The sequence below is a fragment of the Phyllopteryx taeniolatus genome, chromosome 6 (genome assembly GCF_024500385.1).
Source record: "Phyllopteryx taeniolatus isolate TA_2022b chromosome 6, UOR_Ptae_1.2, whole genome shotgun sequence".
NCBI lineage: Eukaryota > Metazoa > Chordata > Actinopteri > Syngnathiformes > Syngnathidae > Phyllopteryx > Phyllopteryx taeniolatus.
This window is the reverse complement of record NC_084507.1, coordinates 31,843,184-31,863,505: the sequence shown is the minus strand read 5'-3', so window position 1 is coordinate 31,863,505 and position 20,322 is coordinate 31,843,184. Positions and strand designations below refer to the sequence as shown.

Here is a 20,322-nt window from a genome sequence, read left to right as displayed (position 1 = left end):
CAAATTTCTCCATGACGGTGAATCAAGTTCATTTCACAAGCAAAAATGTTTTCCTCCGCTTCCTGCTCCGCATCAAGTTTCAGTTTGTAAACATATCCCGTTAATGAGCGGGATGGTTCAAATGTGTCAGCTTGACTACAAGTTACTCTCGTAAAAGATGACAGTCAGCTGCTGCTCTGCGCATTGGCGAATCTGCACCCCAAAAAAACCCTCAACCGTTTGCTTGATCACCCCTAACACAAAACTGTGACTTGGCAGTTTTGCAAAAACATATCCGAACAACGTGTAATTGCTTGACGGATTGCTTTGAGTGTGTTGAATACCTAAATGAAAGTTATTTTATAGTGGCCCTTGCACCGTTCCATTTTTCTGAATGCAACGAAGGTTTGGACACCCCTGGTTTCGAGTGTCATCGGCAGGTTGCGAGACAGAGACTGGAAGAGTCACAGAAAGGCACACAAGTAGACGTCCTTGCAAATGCATTTTGCACCTTGGGCAAAAAGTACTCAAACAATCGGACATTCAAAAGGTCAATCCAAAATTGACCCGGTTAACGCTTAAAGCGCATTTTAGCTTGATCCAGAAACGTCAACCTTTTTTGGCCGTAGTGCAGCTCACAGTTTCCTGTGTGAATGCAGCTAAGGAACTCTTCACAACTTTTCCAGTTACAGTAGCACGTGTGGATGCCTCCCAGTCGGATTTCATTGTTCCCGTTTCCACATTTTCCTCTGCGAAGGAGCCTTCGTGAAAGTTTCCTCGGCGTTTTCTGTGGAACCAAACAGATGCAAATAAAACAGCAGACTGGTTGAAACCAAAGCCTTTCCCTTGTTTGGACTTTGAGCGGGTTAAATCCACTCAAGCGGTCGCGCTTGTCCTTGCTCAATGTAGCATTGGAAAGGAATATGGGGAGCGACGGCGCCCTTGGATAGAGCCGCAAAAGTGCTCATTGAATTGTCTTCAAAATGGACTATTTTCTCCAAATGTATTTTTGGTTTTTGTTTCCTCCTCAAAAAGGATAGAAATTGCCTATTCTTATACAATAACCATTTTTCTTCTCCAGCAACTTTTTTCTCCATTAAATCTTAATTACATCTACCAAATTTACAGTTTTAAAAATAGTTTTACTTTAAAAAAAAAAAAAAGTATATTATTATTATTATTATTATTATTATTAATATTACCATATTTTTAAAAAAATGAAATTATCTTATTTATTTTCTTCCAAAGAAACATTTTCTCAATACAATCCTACATTAGTCTTGTAAAAATCTAGTCTTTTTTTGAGAAAGTATACATTTCTCCAAAAGCATGATGACATTACACTTTATTCCTAATAAAACATTGATATAATGCGACTCAATTCTCGAAAAAGCTGAAGCATACGTGAAGCTTTTTTTTTTGTTCTTTTTTCAGTGTGACCTTATTATTGTTTTGTCATCAAGACAGAACTCATCGATCATTTTCGATCAATTTGTATGCAATTCTGATCTGAAATTTCAAATGTTTGAAGTCAGACTTTAGAGTGCAAATTTTGACCATAAAGTTCAATATTTTTGTATTGTTGTATTGTGTTTATTTGCAGTGCAGTGAAAAGTATTGGCCACCTTCTCAAATTCTTGTTTTTTTTTTTTTTTTTGCATAGTTTCCCCCACCTCAATGTTTAAGATCATCAAACAAATGTCAATATCAGAGCAACATATCACAAGTAAACATAAAATGCAGTTTTTCAATTTTACAAACCCCAATTTCAATATTTGAATGTCCAAAGTGAAAAATGTGATTGTTTTTATCCAGATATTTTGTTCATTTTGAATTTGATGCCTGTAAAACATTCCCAAGAAGCTGGCACAGAGGCAACAAAAGACTGGTAAAGTTGAGGAACGCTCCAAAAACACCTGTTGGGAATATTCCACAGGTGAACACATGTTTCGGAGAATCTGGAGAAATCTCTGCAAGTAAGCGGCCAGGCCGAAAAGCAATATCGAATGCCCGTGACCTTCGATCCCTCGGGCGGCACTGCGTTAAAAACCGCCATCGTGTTCGGGATATTGCCTGCACGTGGGCTCAGGAACACTTCAGAAAACACACTTGGTCGCTATATTTACAAATGCAAGTTGAAACTCTACCGAGGCAAAGCAAAAGCCATACATCAATAACACCCGGAAGCTTCTCTGGGCCTGTGCTCATCTGAGATGGACTGAAGCAAAGTGGAAAAGTCTGCTGTGGTCTGACGAGTCCACATTTCAAATTGATTTTAGAAATCATTGATGTGGTGTCCTCCGGGCCAAAGAGGAAAAGCGGCGGCCGTATTGTTATTAGCGCAAACTTCAAAAGCCAGCATCTGTGATGATGTGGGTGTGTGTTAGTGCCCATGGCATGGGTAACGTGCACATTGGTGAAAACACCATTCACGCTGAAAGGTACATACGAGTTTTGGAGCAACACATGCTGCCATCCAAGCGACATCTTTTTCAGGGACGTCCCTGCTTATTTCAGCAAGACAATGCCGAGCCACATTCTGCACGTGTTACAATAGTGTGGCTGCGGAGTGAGTGAGTACTGTGAGCACTAGACTGGCCTGCCAGCAGTCCAGACCTGTCTCCCATTGAACATGTCTGCAGGCGCATTATGAAGCGCAAAATACCACAACGGAGATCCCGGACTGTTAAGCAACTGAAGTTGTGCATCAAGCAAGAATGGGAAAGAAGTCCACCGTCAAAGCTTCAACATTCAGTGTCCTCACGAAACGCTTGAGTGTTGCTCAAAGGAACGGTGACGTAACACAGTGGGAAACATGCCCCCGTCCCAGCTTGAGCAACATTTTGCAGGCATCAAATTCCAAAATGAAAGAATATTTGTAAAAATAAAACAAACATTATCAGTTTCAACATTGTCTGTGTACTGTATTCGGTTGAATACAACTGGCCCCGTGTGAAAAGGTTATTGGCCCCCTAAACCTAGTAACTGGCAGCAACAACTGAAATCAAGCGTTTCCTATAACTGGCAATGAGTCTTTCACATCTCTGTGGAGATATTTTGGCCCACTCTTCCTTGCAGATTTTTTAAATTCGGCATTAACTGGATTTCACTTTTACTAGCTGGTGTGTTTTGAATGGTTGTCCTGCTGCAGAGCCCAAGTGCGAACTGATGGCCGAACATTCATCTTCAGGATTTTCTAGTGAAGAGCAGAATTCGTGATTCCATCAAACACACCAAGCCGTCCAGGTCCTGAAGGAGAAAAGCAGCCCCAGACCATCACACTACCACCACCATGTTTGACTGTTGGTATGACGTTCTTTTTCTGAACTTCTGTGCTTCATTTACACCAGATGTAACGAGACACACACTTTCCAAAAAGTTCAACTTTCGTCTTGTCAGCAGTGGTTTTGGCCTTGGAACTCTGCCATGGATTCCTTATTGTTGAGTCATGAATCGTAACTGAGGCACGAGAGAGGCCGCCTGCAGATCTTCAAATGTTGTCCTGGGTTCCTTTGTGACCTCCTGGATCCATTTTTGTAGGCTTCACCAATGTTCCATGTTTCCTCCATTTGTGGATAATGGCTTTCACCGTGGTTTGCTGGAGTCATAAACCTTTAGAAATGAATCTGTAACCCTTTCCAGACTGATAAATGTCAACGACTTTATTTCTCGACTGTTCTGGAATTTCTTTGGATTGTTCATTTTGTTGCAGCTTTTTTTGTCCGAGGTGATTTTGTCGGGACAGATTCTGTTCAAGTGATTTCTTGATTGAACCGGTCTGGAGGTAATCAGGCTTGACATTGTGATTGGCCGCAATGAATTCAGGATTTTACTTTTTAACACGGGGCCAAGTAGCTTTGAATATTTTTTTTCCCTTAATGAATACAATTACCATTTGAAAACTGCATTTGATGTTTACTTGGGTTATCTTAGTCGGATATTTACGTTTGTTTGACGATCTTAAACAGCAAAGTGGCAGAAACTATGCAGAAATCTAAGAATTTGACAAGGTGGACAATCCTTTTTCACAGCGCTGTAATTAACGAGTAGGGCAAAAGCTGTCTGTAGGATTTCTTGTCGTTTCCTCTTGGCCTTAATATATCTTGTGTTTCACGAGGTCACTGTTACCCTTAATTGCATTTTTGCAGTTATACATAAAGATGAATAAGTATTTATCATATCATAAGTAGTGACTATTAAATACAAGTGTGTAGTGTTGAATCAAGGAGGGTGTTTGTTGTGTCGCAGTCAGATATAATCTATTTTTAAGACATAATCTATAGCACATATTGAAGTGTGTGTGTGTGTGTGTGATGCAGGAGCCATAACAATAGTAGTACTGTATAAAATGTGTGTGTGTGTGTGTGTGTGTATATATATATATATATATATATATATATATATGCAACAATTGAAATTTTGCAATAGACAACTTTTTAGCCGCAATAATCCATACAAGCCCAACTAGTTTTTGTGACTTGAAATAATTTTTAAAGACTGCACATAATATTTATTGAAGAGAAAATGATATGACTATAGTATATGTGTGTGTGTGCATGCGTGCGTGGCGGTTGTTGCCCCGAGCAACAGCCGAGGGTTTCGACTCAGGCCACGACATTAGGTAGACGCTCAGTGCGATCCTGTACTCGATGCTGGGAGGTGTTCCTAATGATTTGTCCCTGTCCTATAGAAACGTTAAGAAGCAGCTCTCAGTTTGATGCATTATTTTGTTGTTGTTGTTAATAGTTATTGGGAGGCCGGTGTACCTAATGAAGCGGCCCTTTCCATGTACATCCTCTTGTCTTATTTCTCTGTAGCCAAAGTCTTCCGACATTGTGACGTCACGACTTGAAAAGTGCTCATGATGATGACTTTGTGGTTGTTTTTTTTTCATGTAACAAACGTCACCCATATGCATCATTGCCCTTTTTACGCTCATGTCAAAACGCTTTTCAGTGACATTTTCTGTGTGCTTGCTTGATGACTTCTTTCTTCTTTCTTTCTCTCTATCTTTTTTTGTGAAAACAAAAAGTCTCAACGCTGTTTCTCCAATAAAACATCCAAACGCTCATGTTTGAAACTCCGCCTGTGGATTTTTTTGGTTTTCTTTACTTTGTGTGTCTTCACTGGAATTTATGTGTGTGTGTGTGAGTAAAATATAAATGCAGACCTCGGCCAAGGACATGCCCTTCCACTCTGATCCTGTAGGTGGCGAACATTTGAAGGACAGCATCCTTTTTGTTCTCCTCAGCTCCTTTATTTGAATCCTCATTCCAATTGGATGTACCGTGATATTATAATAAAAGACGATTCTTCTCAATCTTCAGTCATTCTAACACTGAACGTTTTCAGTAGTTTATTTTTGTGTTTTAGGGCACTTTTCCATATAATATTTTCCTTTCTTTCTATTTAAATGAACCAAGCTCCGTGGTCAAAATGTAAACAGACATAAAAGCGAATCAGTTAATTCTGTGCACATTGCAGGTTGATTTGAAACAGAATCCACTTCACTTTGTGATTCACTTCTGGTCTGATGGAGGCAAATTCAATAGTGAAGTGAACCGGAACCAATTTATGTTCACATTGTAAATGGATTTATAACCAGATCCATTTCTGTTTCTAGCCACTTAATCTAAACGAGCCTCGATGGATACAGTAAGAAAACAGTGCAAAAATGAACTTGGCCACTTTGCATTCCCATTGCAAATTGATTTGAAACAAAATACGTTTGTCTTTCTCGTCCACTTCAGGTCCAAATGGTCCCTGGTCAGTTCAATATAACGTAATAATAACGTGAACCTGGAGCCCTTTGCATTCCCATTCATCATTCTCATCAAAGAGGATCCACTTCTATTTCCAATCCGCAATGGCAAGTCAAGGCAAATGTCAACATGGACAACTTTGCATTTACATTGAAAACTGATTTGAAACAGGATCCAGTTTCATTTCTGACTTACTTCAGGTGTGAATTCAAGGTGAAAGTGAGCCAGGACCACTTTGCGTTCACACTGTAAATTGATTTGAAACAGGATTCAGCTCTCTTTTTGGTTCACTTATAAATGGACTGCTTTCAATGGAATGACAATACAAGGTGAAATTGAACCAGGACCACTTTGCGTTCACATTGCCAGTCAATTTGAAACAGTGGCAATCAAAGCATGGTTACATTGAAAACAATTTGAAACAGGATCCAGTTTAATTTCTAAACCACTTCAGGTGTGAATCAGTCAGTACAAGATGAAAGTGAACCAGGACCACTTTTCATTCACATTGCATGTTCATTTGAAACTGGATCCATCTCTCTTTCTGGTCCTCATAAGTTCTGTAGGGTCCTCAATCACCACAATGGTACTACTTTGCATTTACATTGAAACTTGATTTGAAATAGGATCCAGTTCTCTTTCTGGTCTCCTCCAGCTGTGACTCAGTCAAAGCAAGATGAAAGTGAATCAGGACCACTTAGCGTTCACATTTTGAATTGATTTGAACCGTGATCCAGTTCTCTTTTTGGTCCACTTAAGTTCTTAAGGGGTCTCAATCAACAAAGTGTCAAAAAAAATAGCTGAAAAGTAAAATTTGTGTTTACATTGAAAATTAATTTGAAACAAGATCCAGTTTGATTTCTGACCCACTTCTGGTCTGAACCGCTCACTAGAGGGCGAAAGTGAACCAGGACCACTTTGCATTAACATTGCAAGTTAATTTGGAACAGGATCCAGTTCTCATTCTGGTCCACTGAAGCTCAGAAAGGACCTCAGTCAACAGCGGTCAAGAGCAATACACGTACAATGCAAAAGTGAACTAGTACTACTTTGCGTTGACATTAGAAATGCATTTGAAACAGGATCCAGTTTTCATTTCTGACACACTTTCAGGTGTCAATCAATCTCAATACAAGATGATAGTTTTCAGTCCAGATGAAAACTCCTGCATGAGGTGATTGAGAAACTTCCCCGGTTGGTTTTTAGTGCTAACCTTCCTCTCACCCCTTGAAATTCAAATCCTTCCCTGGCACTTTGGATTATCTTCAGGCCTGGGAAAATCGGAGAATTAGTGAGGAGGGGGGGGAAAAGTGCATCCGTCAGCTTTCCGGGATCTTTGAAACGATTAAGATGAAGGATTTATTTATTTTATTTTTCTAAAACCCGCGAGCACCAATTCCCAGGGGACGCTGTTGATCCGGCAACCCCACAGTTGGTTCTTTGAAAAATATTGGCATCGCCTGCCACGTTTTTTTTTTTTTTCCTGATGAATCTGTTCATCTGTCACTTTTTTTTCCTCTCCCTCTGTCAGCCCAACCCCCCTTCTACCCTCTTCTCGCCACTTCTAGCACCAAGATGCATAGCTGGGGAGGATAACATACGGGAAGGACACGTCTTTGGGCCCAAAAGACCAGATTATTTCATACTATGCAATCGCGAGATAGGTTTTTTTTGTTTTTGTTTGTTTGTTTAAATTGTTGCCTAAAAAAAATGACTAGCATATCCCTTTGTGGTGATTTGGGAGTACGAAATGAGCGAATGATCGCTGCGTTCAGAATCATTCGTCGTTACCTACTCCAAATCACGGTAGTGGCATTTTCAAGTATACAGTATATATAAAGTTGTCTTAAATGATTCGGCGAATAATCTGAAATCACGAAATAGGGATTTTTATATTGTGGGCTAAAAAGTTGACTGGAAATCCCTTTGTAGTTCACGTTTGACGTTAGGGTTTCAAACCAGAATTAAGGCCGCGACACGTCACGCCGACGGTCGGGCCGATTCAACGTTGAGTTGGCAACGGCCATTGGTGACGATCGATCACTCTGATTGGCTGTCGTCGCTGACGTATCCAAGGACTCATCCGCCTGGTGCGGTTTCACCCGATTTTGCCGTATTCCTATTAGGAGTCCGCCGCCGCTTTAACCCGTCCCGACGTCGGCTGGTTCCGCATCAGCCCTTTCCGGTTTCAAATTCGGCTCCCGACCCTCGTTTAGGTTCTCAAGCCGAGGCGAAGCTTTCAAAATCAGTGAGCCTAAAATGTCGGCTTGAAATTCCAATGGTTTCCTTTTTCTCCCGTCATAATGCTGCCTCTCCTTTTGTTATCCCAACCCCTTCTACCCGCTTCTACTACCAAGACTCATGGCCGTGGAGGATGAGATTCGGGGAGGACACGTCATTGAGCCAAAAACAACCAGGATTTTCCCAGATCAGGTCTGTGAGCTGCCGCCTTGTCACCGACTCGTCTTCTTTCTTTTTCCCTTCTTCTTCTTCTTCTCTTTCCCAGCGTGGGCTGCTCTTGTTCATTTTGCGTGTGCGTGCTCCCTGGATTTTGGGCTTTTTGTGCACTGGCGCTGCGGAGATGCGTTTTCCCGTTTTGGCCGCCGAGCATGACTCCGCCCACTTCTTATTCGCACACACCGCACCGAGCGAGGCCGACACACACGCGTCCCGTGTTTCATTCCCCCCGTTTCGTTAACCTCCTTCACTGTGGCTGTGTTGGGAATCATTCACTCATTCCCTCCTCCCGATTCAACCGCCTGGACTTGCGCGTGCTTCCGATTTACGCCGATGCTCCCGACCGGACTTCTGTCGCTCAAAGCGCAGCTGTGAATGAAGGCGGCCTTACCGAAGAGGCCCGATTCATTGAGCGGGGTGTTGGCGAATGTCGTTGAAATCTGTGCAAGAGATAAAGACCCTGTTAAGTGAATTCCCAGATTTGCTACCCAATGCATTGCTGAAAGACTGAGAAATACGCGCTACTCAATTTTGAAAGTCATACTGTTTTCTCCATTTCAGTTTTCCAGATTTTTGGCCCGTGGCTAAAACGGCGCATAGCGACGCATTTCGTCCCGGGCGCGAACGTTCGCACTTTCATTCTTGTCAGCGGTTATCCGGTGCGATTGTGACATCCAGATAGCTAGCTAGCTAGGTCTAAACGCCAAAAATACATCTTCCCTTCGGATAGTCTGCTTGTGTCGCCGCTTTAGAGTGCCTCGTTGTCTGCCGCGGGTGTCCGCACGTCATGCAGAGAAAGACGTAAGAGTGAGGAGAAGGGAATGTTTTTGTTTTTGTTTTCTTTTTTGAGCCGGACTTGACAGTGAGTGTGTTAAAAGAGGCTTCAGGCTGGCGTGGCCACTTAAGAGCGCCTCGTTGTTGCCATGTGGAAAAGCCCGACGCGATGACCTGATGGCATATATTCCAACCACCGCAGGCTTTAAGCAGATGTATTTTCAGTGAGTGATGACAGTTGAGCGGGGCGTGAGTTCAGCAATTTTGAGCTTTCGTGGTCTCATTTTCAGAGGTGCAACAACGAATCAGGTCGTTGACAACTAATCGATTATCAAATGAACCGACAACTATTTTGATAGTCGATTCATCGTTTTGAGGTGTGGTTTAACTTACAGGCTCTCAACTGTAAATATTCCTCCACGAAAAGCAGACTGATTATCTTTGTGTTTCATCAAAATAAGACATTTGCCACCATCTGTTTTTATTTATTTATTTTATTTAGTTTTTTTTTTTTTTTTCATCATTTAAATTTGGCGGCGTTTTTAATCACACTCTTCTCTGCAGTGTGTCAAATTTACCAGACTTATTTAGCTTCACTTGACAGGGACTTTAAATTTCAAAAGGCAGTGTGACAAAAGGTACTTTTCGATTACCAGGAAGCGCTGAAAGCCGGCTTCCGCCCAAAAAGGGCGAGATTGTCGAGGATGTGGCTGCCGTGCACGGTCAGACGGCTACTGATAAAGAAAAAAACAACAAACTTTGCGGACCTCCGTGAAAAACAAAATCTCAAGGTGGCCCACCAGCGCCTCCGCTTGATAGGAAGAAGTAGCATCCACGCTAGCAACGCTGGATGTGCTCGGAGAGGGGCGTGGCGTAAATACAAATGAAGGTAAGCAACTACGGCGACAAATCCGAGTATAACATGTACGAGAACCTCAATAAAAGTTTGTATTTTTTTTGGGATTGTATTTCCCATTTCAAACAGTGGCAAGATAAACACACCTGGCAGTCTGCGCTACAATATTATTACCACGTGTGGCGTCAATTGTAACCACATGTGAACTTTAAGTGATATGTGAGGTTTTATATTGTGCATGAATGGAAAAGCGCAAACTGCCCAAAATCTCGTCGTAGCCATTCGGGAGTCAGGAATGAGCGAATGATTCCGGACGCGGTCGCTACTTTCTGAATCATTCGTTCTGTCCCGACTCCCCGGTCACAGACCTTTTTACGGGTAAGTCACATGTGGCAAAACCGCAAATGGCGCCATTTGTAAACAAACCCTTCGATGGCGTTGGACCAAAGGCAGAGACATTGAGAAAAGAAGGGAAATGGGGAATAGCCTTCTTGTCGTAGTTGGGATGTCGGTCGAAAAGATGTTACGTGAGGTCCGTTGTTTCCGGCGGAGACGTAACGCCGGCAGTGATTTCAATTTCAACGAGTGAGATGATTCAAAAATAGAAAGTTTGACATCTCCAGAATCCAGACAGGATCCACTTGCATTTCTGGACTACGACAGATATGAATGGCAGCGAAGTGAGTGCAATGGAAACTGTACTAAAGTGAATCTGGATCACTTTGCCTTCACACTGAAAGTTGATTTTCAAACAGGATCCAGCTAATGGTGAAAGTGAATCTGTACCACATTGTGTTTACATCACAAGGTGATTTGAAACGGGAGCCAGCTCAAGGTGAAAGTCAACCTGGACCACTTTGCCCTTTACATTCAAAGTTGTTTCGAAACAGGATCCAGCTCAAGGTGAAAGTCAACCTGGACTACTTTGTGTTTACATTACAAGGTGGTTTGTAACGGGATCCATTTCAAGTTGATTTGAAACACGATCCTGTTCACTTCAGGTGTGAATGGTGCCTCAGTCAAGAGAATGTCGATACGAGGTGAAATTCAACCTGGACCACTTTGAGTTCATCTTGTGACTTGATTTGAAAACACAATCCAGTTCCATTTCTGGGCCGCTTCAGATGCGAATGGCACCTCAGTTAGTACAACGGAAATGTCGAACTATAGTGACTTCGGATTGAAAGTTGACTTGAAACGGGATCCGGCTCAAGGTGAACGTGAACTCAATTTCCAGTGTAAATAGTGCCCCAGTCAAGGCAAAAGTGAACCTGGACCTATTTACATTCACATTGCGAGTTGATTTTAAATCAGGATTGAGTTCAAGAACATTTCCTCCCATTCTATCAGGGTGTGACATTCGTTGTGTTGCTGTTGTTGTTTCTTCTTGTTAAATGGGACCAAAGCATGTGGAGCAGATCTTTGGGTCATAACGGTCGGCCACCGGTTAGCGCATGTTGAGGCTGCGCCGCGCCGCGCCGCACTTCGTGCATGGCATGTCGTCTTGTGTTGACTTCGCTGATGACATCATCTGTGATTGTTGTGTTGTTGGTTTTGCGCCTTCCTCCTCCTCCTCCTCCTCCTCCTTGTATTTTCTCCTCTTGTTGACGAGATACGGTGGTTTCTCTTAGGGGAGGCGTCAGTCCATCCTAGTGCAGCCTCGTCTCGCCCCCGTCCCACCCCGAGTCTCCAGGTAATAACCCCAGCCGACAATCTCTCTTTCTCTCTGTCTCTCTCTCTCTCTCTATCTCTCTCTCTCTTTCTCTCTCTCTCTCTGTCTCTCTCTCTCTCTCTCTCTCTCTCGCTCTCTCTCTCCATCATACCCTGCAGTTCTCAGTGTGCGTCCCTGTTGTCACTCACTCACACAGTGTATTCCTCTCAAAAAGTCCCATCATAGAAACTTCTGGACGTCAGTTGTACCAACAAGAAAAAAGTTTGGAAGGTCCAGGTGTCAAACTCAGGGCCCGGGAGCGAGATCCAGCCCTCCACGTCACGAAAGTTTGCCACAATTATTGAAATCGAACCATAAAAATGCAAATATCCAACCCAGGGTTTGATTATGAGGGTTGTCACGTGGAACTTATGGTGGAACGCCGAGGGTTAGGGACCGCCAATAACGAAAATGTGGGTATAATTAACGCTCTACTATAAAAAAAAATAATAATAATAAGCAGCTGATCGGATAGAAATAACCACAAAGCGTGGTTTCCAAGAAAAACGGGATAGGTTCTCCCCCCAAAAATGTGAAAATAGGTGAATTTGTGAATCCCCAACCGCAAATATTTGTGCATCCACTTTGTTAGGTGAGGGACAAGAACTGGAACTCTCACGCAATGGCCAAACGCTAATTAAATTTGTTTTCTAATATTCATTTAATATAAAAATCAATGAATTGAATCCATTTGAGACCTAAAATATACTGTATAAATATTATATATATATATATATATATAAAATATTTTAGCAATACTAAGCTAGCTTTTGCACTGTTAACAAGCCGACGTTAGCCACGCCTGCTACATTGCTAGCATGACTGATTCGTAATAGAGTACAGTGTTAATACAACACCACTTTTTGTTTTTGTAATGTCCAATCACTTAAAAATCAAATAGCTGATTTAGGTTGAGCGTGAGGGGAAAATCGCTTGATTCGGCGGTGAATCTCCTCGAAGCGACTCGGGAACGAGTCTCATTCCCGACCCCCGAATCTTTGTAAAAGGACTTTCGGTGGACTAACTGGGTCTACGAAATCAAAATCCCTTTCGTAGTCATTCGGAAGTCAGGAATGAGGGAGTCAGAATCTTCGCATCCGACCCCGACCTCAACCTGGAGAACACTGATGGACGTGCACACGTTTTCGTGTCTTTGTGTCCTTTTTATGTCATTATGTGTGTGCGCTTGTGTGTGGGTGTGTTCGGCAGTCATGTGACCTTCTTGTGTTGTACTTTTAGTCGTATAAAAATTTTTTTTTGTGCTAATAAACAAAGAGCGGCGACCCCCCGCCCCCCGCCCCCCACCCCTCCCCCCCCCCCCCCCCCACGGAGTGTGAAGCTTACTTGGGTAAGTTTTGTCAGTAAACATTCCAAGCCAGCCGAGCGCCGCGCGTGTCTTTGTCCGGCGTCGCCTTTAATACGCATGTGTGCGCCCACCAACACACATCGGGTATTAAAAGCAATGCTTGTTGTGTTGAGGAAAAAACAAACAAACAAAGCAACAATTGCCGGCATCCGAGTTGGTTTGGTTCTGATTGAGAAGAGAAACTTGAATATTTGGAATTGATTTGCTCTGTTGTTTTCTGTTGCTAAAGCCAATGGACACACAAACACGCACACACCATCACGCCGTCAGATGATTTCATTTATTGATTTTGTTTTTTGTGATGCTTGTCCTTCTCTCCGCTGTACGCAAACCAACCCCCGCCTCCCCTCACGTCCTCCCCCTCCATCCCGCACCGCTGCTGCGTATCAGAGGCCGCCCTAAACCCGCCTTCAAGTACTTTTCCGTCTTCCTCTAGACGACGACCGCGCCGCGTATACCAAGTATATAAGGCAAGGGGGGGGGGGGGGGTGCAAGTTTGGGAACTACCACATCGTTTGGCCACAAACAAACAAAAGATTATTTTTTTCTCATTTCTTAAAGAGGGGAAGTCAAACCAAACAGCCAAGATAATGTGGTTGCACAAGTGTGCACACCCTCTTATAATTGGGGCTGTGGCTGTGTTCAGAATCAACCAACCACGTTCAAATTCGCGTCAGACGTTCTAGTAGGCTTTTCCTGTCATGTGTTTTGCTTTCTAGCAGAAGCTTGGAGGTTTTGTCCTAACACTGGCCGCTATTTGAAGTGTTCCTGACTATTCCTGATTTGTCTGGGTCTCATTCATGTATATAACCAAAAGCCTGCATTTGAACAGGGGTGTGTGGACTTTTTATAGCTGCTGCTGATGTAGGCTATCTGCGGTTATCAGAGCACATCTGTCTGAAATAGGATTGCAAAGCTACTCCACCCGCGAGGGAAATGAAAGAAAAGGAAATCAAGTTTAAAGTACAAAAAAAGGGAAAAAGGTGAATAGTGAATGACTTTAAATACGTCAAATTTCAAAAAAGGGGACAAAAACATAAAGAATCTGATTCAAATGAAAGAATAATCTTTGTTCAAATAAAACTTTTGCCACGAGCGATCATAGTGAGTAGATGACATCAAAATCTATGTGAAAAAGTTACAAAAACAAGTGAATAATAAAATAATAAAACTAATATTATAAGTAATTATTACAATTGATTAGAACGCTATAACAGCAGAAATGTTGTGAATATGAGTTGAAACTACTAAAAGGGGAAAGTTGAGAAATAACATTCGATGAAATCTCATATTTATAAAGAGGTGACAGGGAAACATAATTGAAAGGAAGGCTTAGGGTTAGCGCGCGCGCGCACGCACGCGTTGTTGTTGTTGTTGTTGTTGTTGCTGGTTCCGATCACGCGTCGCTGTGCTCGTTCTTCTTCTCATCCATCGGCATTTGTAACTCTTGTCCTCTTTCCCTCTCTCGCTTCTTTCTTCCTGTCTCTCTTTCATCGTTTGGTCGCGTCTGCCGGTTCCCGACCCGGACGGCCCCTCTTTGACTTCCGCTCTTCCCGTTGGTTTCCGTCCTCCCGTGTGGCGCGCCCCCTCGCCTCCCTCTCATCGCTCACCCAATGGCTTCCTCATCTTCTTCTCCTTCTCCTGTACGCCCCCCCCCCCGACCCCCGACCCCCGACCCCCGCCTCTCCCCTCTCTGTCTATCTGGCAATAGGAGAACCAGCTTTCCTCCTTGGGTTCAGCAGACCCCGGTGTGAAAAGCCACGAAGGAGGAAGCGGCCCTCGGCACCTCCTCGGCGTCTCTTCTTCCTCTTGCGACCGGCCGGCGGAGAGCTCCGTGGCGACCGGACCGCCTGACACGGCCCCGGGGGGGGGGGGGGGGGGGGGTCGCAGCGGGGTTAAACGCAGCACTGAGAGAGAGAGAGAGAGAGATGCTCTGAAAGTATTTTTCCTGCGCACACAAAAAAAACCAAAAGGGCTTTCTTCAACTTTGCGCTCTTGCGGGACAAGATAGCGACACACGCACACACGCGTTTCCCTGCAGGAGGTCTCGCACCCCTTGAGTGGTCCTCAGTGCCTTGAACTCGGCCAGTAAGACCCCCCCTGGTCCGCGTTTGACTGACAGCTGTCTGACTGACGAGCTTTTCTTCTCTTCTCAATATCAGAACCCAAACTGGTGCTAAACAACAAACGGTGCAATTGGTGTGTGCGTGCATGTGCGCGTACGTGACCGGCGCGCTTTTTGCGTTCATTCTGTGTCGTCGTCGTGAATCCTGTCGTGTCAAACGTGTCTTGTTTTGTCTTGGAAAACAAATCTGCTTGATTTGCTTCGCTTTGGGCAGCGGCGGCCTCGGCCCTTAGGGGGCGCTGAGCCAAATTGGATTTCCCACCAGCGCGTTGTCACCTCTTCTTGACGACAACTGAAACCGATATTGCGTCGGTGGAGACACACAACTGCGAGAATGTGCACAAAATCCACGAGCAATTTACACTTTAAAAAAAAAAAAAAAAAAGTGTTATAAAACCACTCGTTTTATATTGCACAGTGCGACAGCCTGATGAAATGAAATGAAATGAAGCTCCTCTCTTCACTTCAACATAGTTCCTTGGCACCGAGATGACACAAGATGGCAGCAAAGCAATGCTTTTAGATTAGACAGTGCTACGCACAACCTAAATGGAGCTCTTCAGCTAACTTCAGCGTAGTTCTTTGGCACCAAGATGCCACAAAATGGTGCCAAAACCCTACTTTTATATTGAGCAGCGCTACAGGCCTGACCTCTCTTCACTTCAACATAGTTCCTTGGCACCGAGATGACACAAGATGGTGCCAAAGGCAATACTTTTGCATTGGACACGTTAAACAAATAACAAAGGATAGGTTTAAAAAAAAAAGGGAATATTGAATACGCCGGGGGGGGGGGGGGGGGCGTGTCTAGGATGGTGATGTTTGTGGCACCTTTTTAATTTCTCGGTTTAGTGTGTAAAAAAAGACAAAAAAACTTTTTAGGACACTTTATAAGCAGCACCAACAAAATATAATCATAATAATGATTATTATTTTGAAAAAAACAAAACCCAGGATGTCCAATGTCCTTTTTCTCTGTTTTGTTCCAACGTGTTCCATGTTCATCGTGTCGTTGGCTTGTCGTTTGGAGCTTCACACTCTAGGGGGCGCTCCGGCAAAACGGGGTTGGGGGTTGGCTCGGTAGTGGAGTGTGGGTCGCCCACCATTGACCTTGGCTCATCGGATGAATCTTTTTGACCACCAAGGGCCACCGTAGTCCTTATTGCGCAATTCACAGATGAGCCAAAAAGGAGTCAAGAATGGATTTGTTTCAATACCATCAAAAATGTTGTTCATGTCAAATGTTTTTTTTGTTAGTTTGAAATTGAGCACTCCCTCCCCAAATTTGGAGCCCCGGGCGAGCGCCGCCCGTGTCACTCCCGACCCCAAATTGTGGTCAGCTGCTAAAATTGCTAACGGTTCTTCGGCTCCGAGGCATGCCACAACACGACACCGCTGAGCGTAAACCACCTCAGCGACTCACGTAACCAATCCTTAGGACGGAGCTCAAAACAAATTGAGGAGTTTTTGTTTTTGGGGAAGGATGCTTCATGAAATGACCCCCGTGCCACGCCCCCTCCCTGTGTTTCTTCAGCCACTCGCAAAGCTTCGTGGAGGACAGTGCGGAAGCTAACTGGCTGATGCGCCAACAGCGCCACGCGGCGGGCTGGCACGGCCAAATGTCTCGCGCGCTTTCCCGCGACGCTATTGGCTGACAAAGGGAGAACGCAGGCCACTGGTCCCGGTCTGTGCGCTGCGAGGACGGTCCGGAAGCCCAGCGGACCATGTGAGGAACCGCGGCGGGCTCCTTGCCTTTTTTGGGGGGCTGGCGTGACAGGACATTTGTGCATGACTATGCAGGAAAAGATTGAACCTGAGGGAGTGGAGGTGCATTGTGGGTATTGTATTTCCAAGGTGCTTGACCTCTCTTAACCCTAATGTTATGTTGGGGGTCAAAGGGACCCCTTTTTAAAGGTCACCAAGTCACCAATATGGCGGAGTCCCTGTTGAATTTAGCGCACGGCTCCTCGAGACTTTTTGGTGCGTTCTGTTATAACGCTCGCGTGTACAAAGTTTCGTGTGCCCGGGGGCTCATTTTTTGTTTTCAAACTTTCCAAGTCCCCTTTCCATGGAATTTCTCGGCAAAATGGCCGTTTCGCAGCAAAATGCCGGACTCCCTGTTGAATTTAGGCCGCGGGAACTTGAGACGTTTTGGTGGTAAACATTTGGTGTGCGTCGGAAGCTGAATTTGTCCCCAAAATGGCTGCTCCCAACCAACACCGTTGTCGGATGCTGGCTTCCGATTGGGGCTCGTTTGGGGCTCGTGGGAGTCCGCCGGAGTACGAGCCGTGAAATGTGTCCAAAATGGCCGCTTCCAACCCAAATTGCAGACTTCTTTTCTGTGCGTTCTGTTATGATTGACGTGTGTAACCAATTGTATGTCGATTAGCGAAACTGGTGTATGCGCTCGTTTTTTTTAACTTGAGTTTTGAGCAGGACCTGAAAAATAGAAATGTTTTCACCAGAATGCAAAAATTTCAAGTTGTTTTTTTGTTTTTTTTTGGGGGTATGAAACTTGCGTTTGGATGACTAAGCGTCCTCAGCAAATATGTACAATGGCCTTTTTTTGTCCTTTCTGACACTTTCGGGTCAAATTGACCCAGCAACATAACAGGAGGGTTAAAGTTGATTGACTTTCAAAGCATTGATGATTATGATTCTCTCTCTCTCTCTTTCTCTCTTTTTAAATGATCGCCCACGGAGGATTTGTCGCTATTTCATGGACTTTTCCGACACTTTTTTCTATTTCTAGCTACGACTTACTCCTGCTCTTATGCTAACGCTAATATATGGACTCGTCGTTTGAAATCTTCCAGAGAGTTTCTTTTATTGATGGATCTCTCTTTTTCTTCTTTTACGGAGACAATCTTGCCCACATGAGCGCCCGCAAAAAAAGGGACAAAATTGCGTGTCGGTCCCCAAAGACCCCCCCCCCCCCCCCCCCCCCCACCCAAAAATTAGCACATGACGCCGTCGCCATGGAGCTCTCTGTTTACAAACAACTGCTAGGACTGCTGTTTTCTACTCCGCCTCGATGAACTTTGGACGTTTTCCTTGCGGGAATTCCGACATTCCCGCTCCATTCCCGGACTGCTCAGAATGAAAAATTCCTCAGCCGGAATGAATGTGTGTGTGTGTGTGTACATATATATACAATATATGCTATGTACATGTTTGTTTGTAATAACATGCAGAGTGTACAGTTATTTTTCTCCCTCCCTCCACGCTCTCTAATGTTTTTCTTGTCTTTCTACCGATAAAGGTGATTAATGAAGATGTGGTGGTGAAAACACGGTCAAAAAATGGTCATTTGTGACACTTTTTTCTAACGTTTTTTCTTTTTTTTTTTTTTTTTCGATTGTAAATACAAACGTTTTGATTTGTCCATAATCAGTTCTGGCTTCCACTTGATTGGTGGTGGGGTTGTCGTTCAGAGATCTATATTTATTCCGACAACACTGATATACGATATTTAGTTATTATTTGGGATCTTTTTCATTTTTGGTGCCAATGCTTCTTTTTTTTTTTTTTTTTTTTTTTTTATAATACTAACTAAGTGTGCCTCCCTCTTATCTTATCTTATCTTATCTTATCTTATCTTATCTGATCTTTACTCCCTTATTTACTCCTCCCCGCCCCCCGTGCTCCCTTTTGACAAGCCATATAAAGCCCCACCCAACCATACGCCTCCTCTCTCGTCGTTTTTTTTTTTTTGGGACAGAATGGATATTTTTTGGTGTATATTATTGGAAGAGTGCTGTACATGAATGTGGGTGTTCTGATGATTTCATTATTGCTGTCATAACAATAATAATAATAATATGAATAATATTGATGATATTATTTGGGTTTTGTTGATTGAGTGGTTCGGCGCACGTGCGGTTGATGACGACGACCTCGTGATCCTTCTGATTTTTTTCTGTTTTTTTTTCTTTTTCCTCTTCTTTTCTTTTGAATACACCGGAAATGTATATTTTTCGGGTGGATGAATCTGGCGCTAGAAATGAAATAAATTGATTAATAAATGATTAAATTCTTAATTAATTCTGCTTTCGTGTCGTTTTCATGTTTTTTAGTTAACAGAATTATTTTGTGGCTACAAATAAAAAACCAAAAAAATGATCAAATGTAATGAAATGTTTTGATTTAACTTTGAATTTGAATCTAAGAATGTTTTGTGGAAAGGTTACTTTTTATTCTTGATGAAGTTTTTCAATTACTCTAATAACCTTTTTAATTTGAAACATGACAAACATTCAACAAAAAGGCACATGCATAATATATGACATGATATGAATATTATATGATGACTATCACACATATCAATATCAAGACAGTAACACTCATTTTTGATTATTAAAACCTTAATTTGACAACGTATGTATTATTGACGGTGTACCTAATGTTGTGGGCAGTAGAATCACTTCAAAGTTGAGCTTTTTTTTTTGTCACCGGTCGGATTATTTTCTAACACGTGAACACTTACTATTCCCCAATTCTAAATAACAACTAATGTGTCAGTCATAAACACATGACGCAAAACAAATGTGAGATGTTGGTGCGAAAACGTCACCGGCAACTTTGTTGTTGTCGCAAAGAAGAAGAAAAAAAGACGGGTCATTTCCGAAATTGCAGGGGAAAAGCCGTCTGTCCCCTGAGGGGATCCGTCGCCCTTCATTCGATGGCTCGAGGTCGTCCGCACAGGTGTTTTCATCACGCCGACGTTGACTGATTGGACGACGTCTGATGAGCTTCGGGCCAGCGGCGGCGCCGACAATTTGGGCAATTTCACATGCCAATCAAACGAGTGCATTTGTCAAAAATTGATTTTCGAGTTATTTCCATACACCGCCATCTTTATTTGGATCTTGGATCTGTCCAGATGGTGGCCCAGCAGACCCAGAAGTGGTCCGTCCCGAAAGTCCTTCCCAGCAGGTTGGATGACAAGATGCGACCCGTAAACTTCATATTCTCCGATATTATTCATGTCATCGTCACATATGCAGCGTCCGGTCAGGGCCGTGAATAGTCCCGGTTCTCGTCAACGCCGCCACAATGGATTGGAATTGAACGAAGCGCGTGCTTTAACTGCTGATTTCCAGCTTTCGTTTGCGAGTATTGACATGCAAATCGGGCGAGCGGTGTACGAATGACAACCGTTTGTTCGTGTGCAAAGTCCCACTTTTTCAAGGCCGCAAAAGTCAAGGCACCCGTGAACAATCCCAAATCAAACTTTGAATTCCTGGCACTCGCTTGCAAACGCCTCGCTGTCGCGTACGTGCTGAAGCGTGG

The 20,322-nt window shown here is 43.5% G+C and overlaps 1 protein-coding gene across 10 annotated transcripts in view; it reads left to right on the top strand.

Annotated features, from left to right (window-relative positions):
• syngap1b (synaptic Ras GTPase activating protein 1b) overlaps positions 1 to 17,965 on the top strand; it is an 85,643-nt gene extending 67,678 nt beyond the window's left edge. For 7 of the 10 annotated variants that reach the window (XM_061777293.1, XM_061777292.1, XM_061777291.1 and 4 more), the window contains exons 20-21: positions 8,099 to 8,174; positions 14,617 to 16,707. In XM_061777293.1, coding sequence (XP_061633277.1) covers positions 8,099 to 8,174; positions 14,617 to 14,916 — 376 coding nt within the window. In that variant the 3' untranslated portion in view covers positions 14,917 to 16,707. Of the gene's footprint in view, positions 1 to 8,098; positions 8,175 to 11,459; positions 11,522 to 14,616 lie in introns of all 10 variants that reach the window. The other 3 variants (XM_061777294.1, XM_061777299.1, XM_061777295.1) reach the window with 2 other exon arrangements.
• The last annotated feature ends 2,357 nt before the right edge of the window (positions 17,966 to 20,322 follow it).